General features: G+C 45.7%; 1 protein-coding gene across 1 annotated transcript; it reads right to left on the bottom strand.

The window, feature by feature from the left end:
• Positions 1–202: 202 nt before the first annotated feature.
• LOC108491889 (sodium bicarbonate transporter-like protein 11) lies at positions 203–1,773 on the bottom strand (the record flags this gene model as incomplete). Its single annotated transcript, XM_017803685.1, has 3 exons — positions 203–294; positions 841–903; positions 1,542–1,773. Coding segments are annotated over 3 exons (381 nt in total), but the record flags the coding sequence as incomplete, so codon positions are not given.
• Between the last annotated feature and the right edge of the window lie 319 nt (positions 1,774–2,092).

Below are 2,092 nucleotides of genomic sequence, written 5' to 3'. Positions count from 1 at the left end.
CATTTAATATTAACTTTATTACTACTACTTTTTTCCCCTGCAGAAAGACACTGTAAGACATGTGCCACCATTCAACCCCTGGATGGATGGGAAAGGCATCACCACCTTAACACAAAAAGGTACATTCTGAACCTCTTATTCTTCCCAAAAGCAGACAAATTTACAAGTTTTGGGCAGCCAGTGGATTTTGTTCATCCAGTCCAGGTACTTACATGATACAGAGCCAGGACTGCTGATACTGCACCCCTGTGACTGTCGCTGTGACCCCTTGGATCGTATCTGATAAGAGGTGAACTAGGAAAAGAAGAGAGGGAAGTGTTACAGGCTGTCCAGGCTTGGTTTGCGACTGTAAATAACATCTCCTTTTCAAATGGAAGGACTAATCCCAAGCATTCCTATCTGCTCAGTGGATTTAGGCAGGGGTGGGGTGGGGGGGCTGACAGAGAAAAGATGGAAACATTTGTCCTGCTGCTTTTGAATTCTGTCCCTAAACTATTCACGGCTTGGAAAGGAAGCTGCTTTCTCCTCCCAACATCACCCTACTGCAGTATTAGGTTATTAGATTAGCATTATCCAACACACACACAGAGACAGGACTGGAAGAGGCATAGCCTTCCCAATCCCCTGCCCTCTCTCCCCCTCTTCCCAACTACTGCTCTCACACTATTTCATGGCACTACTTACATTTTTCTCTTTATTGGCAGAAAGCCTAAATTAAAAGATTCTAAATGCGAAGCTCTAGGACAGGTAGCAAGAAGTAACCAAAGCATGAACATGCTTACTACATGCTCAGGACTCGACATATCTGTTAAACAAATTCACTCAGGCTGTGACAGTTACATTTGTGGTGCGATGTACATGTTTGTTTATTCATTCCTGTTGACTCTGAAACATCATGGGTGCCTACAGAGAAACAACGCTCAGTTAAGCTTCTTCACATCTTGGGCTAAAAGGCAGCTATGTTTTAGACTACACTACGACATTTGCTGACAGTTTAAGGTGACACAGGAGCCAACAACCTTGGCCGGGGATGCCCTGAGTGAGTTTCTGGAGGAAAACAAAGTCTTTTGTCTCCTCCAGAGGGCTGGGAGCAACACAAAGGCTCAACCCTCCCCAGAGGCTCATCCAGAGCAGGCCAAATTCCCCAGCCTGTGTGAATTCAGGTGGAGAATCACAAGGCAAAGGAGCCATTTCAGAAGAGACACCAGCAAGAGTCTCTTGGCTGAAGAGCAGACACTTGTCTGAGGACAAGCACACCCAAAGGGTCCACACAGACAAGACATTCTGGTGCTGTGGACTTCTCACCCCGGAGAACACCACGTGTCATCTTAATGAAACAGGGGGCAGGACTCCACCAAAACACAAAAACCCTGGAGATGTGAGACCCTTCAGTCTGAGTGACATGGAGCAATCAACCCACAGTGTCACATGCAGCATGCAAGCCTGGGGACCACGCAGGGAGGGTTCAACACACCACCACAATGGAAAGGATGGCAAACCACCAGCAGCCCACCAGCAGAAGGAAACCAAGGGCTCATTACCGTTGCCTTCCCGTGGGGTCCCTGAATCTGTGAATAAAGTGCTCATGATTTTTTCAAAGTTGCAGCTCGGCTCCATGTTTTCGGGATCCTCCGCAAAGTGTCTCAGCATCTCCCGAAGAACATCGTCCAAGGACGTGGCTGTTTCATCCAGGATGATGCTGGCTCTGGCCAGGAACCCATCCAGGTCTCGCTGGGCTCTGACTTCCTCCTCAAAATTCTTTAATTTCAGGTACTGTGTTAAGGAAAGATCAGAGGTCAGACATTGTCCTTCATGAGCAGTTCACGTTACACAGGTAAAATGAGTTTTATGCATTAATGCACTGAAGGTTTGGATTTTCAAGGCTTGTCTTAACAGAGTGCCCATAAGTGAATGCCCAGTTGCCATTTACACCCAGACATAAAAAGCAGAATTTAAAAAAAAAAAATAAAAATAGGGTTTTTCTTCTGCCTAGGATAAAGTACATAAGTTTGCCAAAAAGCAGAAATGCTTGAGGTACCATTTGAAATCCTCTGTAGGTTTAAATAATTCAAGAATTTTCAAGAAACATGGG

Source organism: Lepidothrix coronata, unplaced genomic scaffold (assembly GCF_001604755.1).
Source record: "Lepidothrix coronata isolate B3197 unplaced genomic scaffold, Lepidothrix_coronata-1.0 Scaffold2357, whole genome shotgun sequence".
NCBI lineage: Eukaryota > Metazoa > Chordata > Aves > Passeriformes > Pipridae > Lepidothrix > Lepidothrix coronata.
The sequence above is the reverse complement of the archived record's forward strand: the minus strand, read 5'-3'. Positions and strand labels throughout refer to the sequence as shown.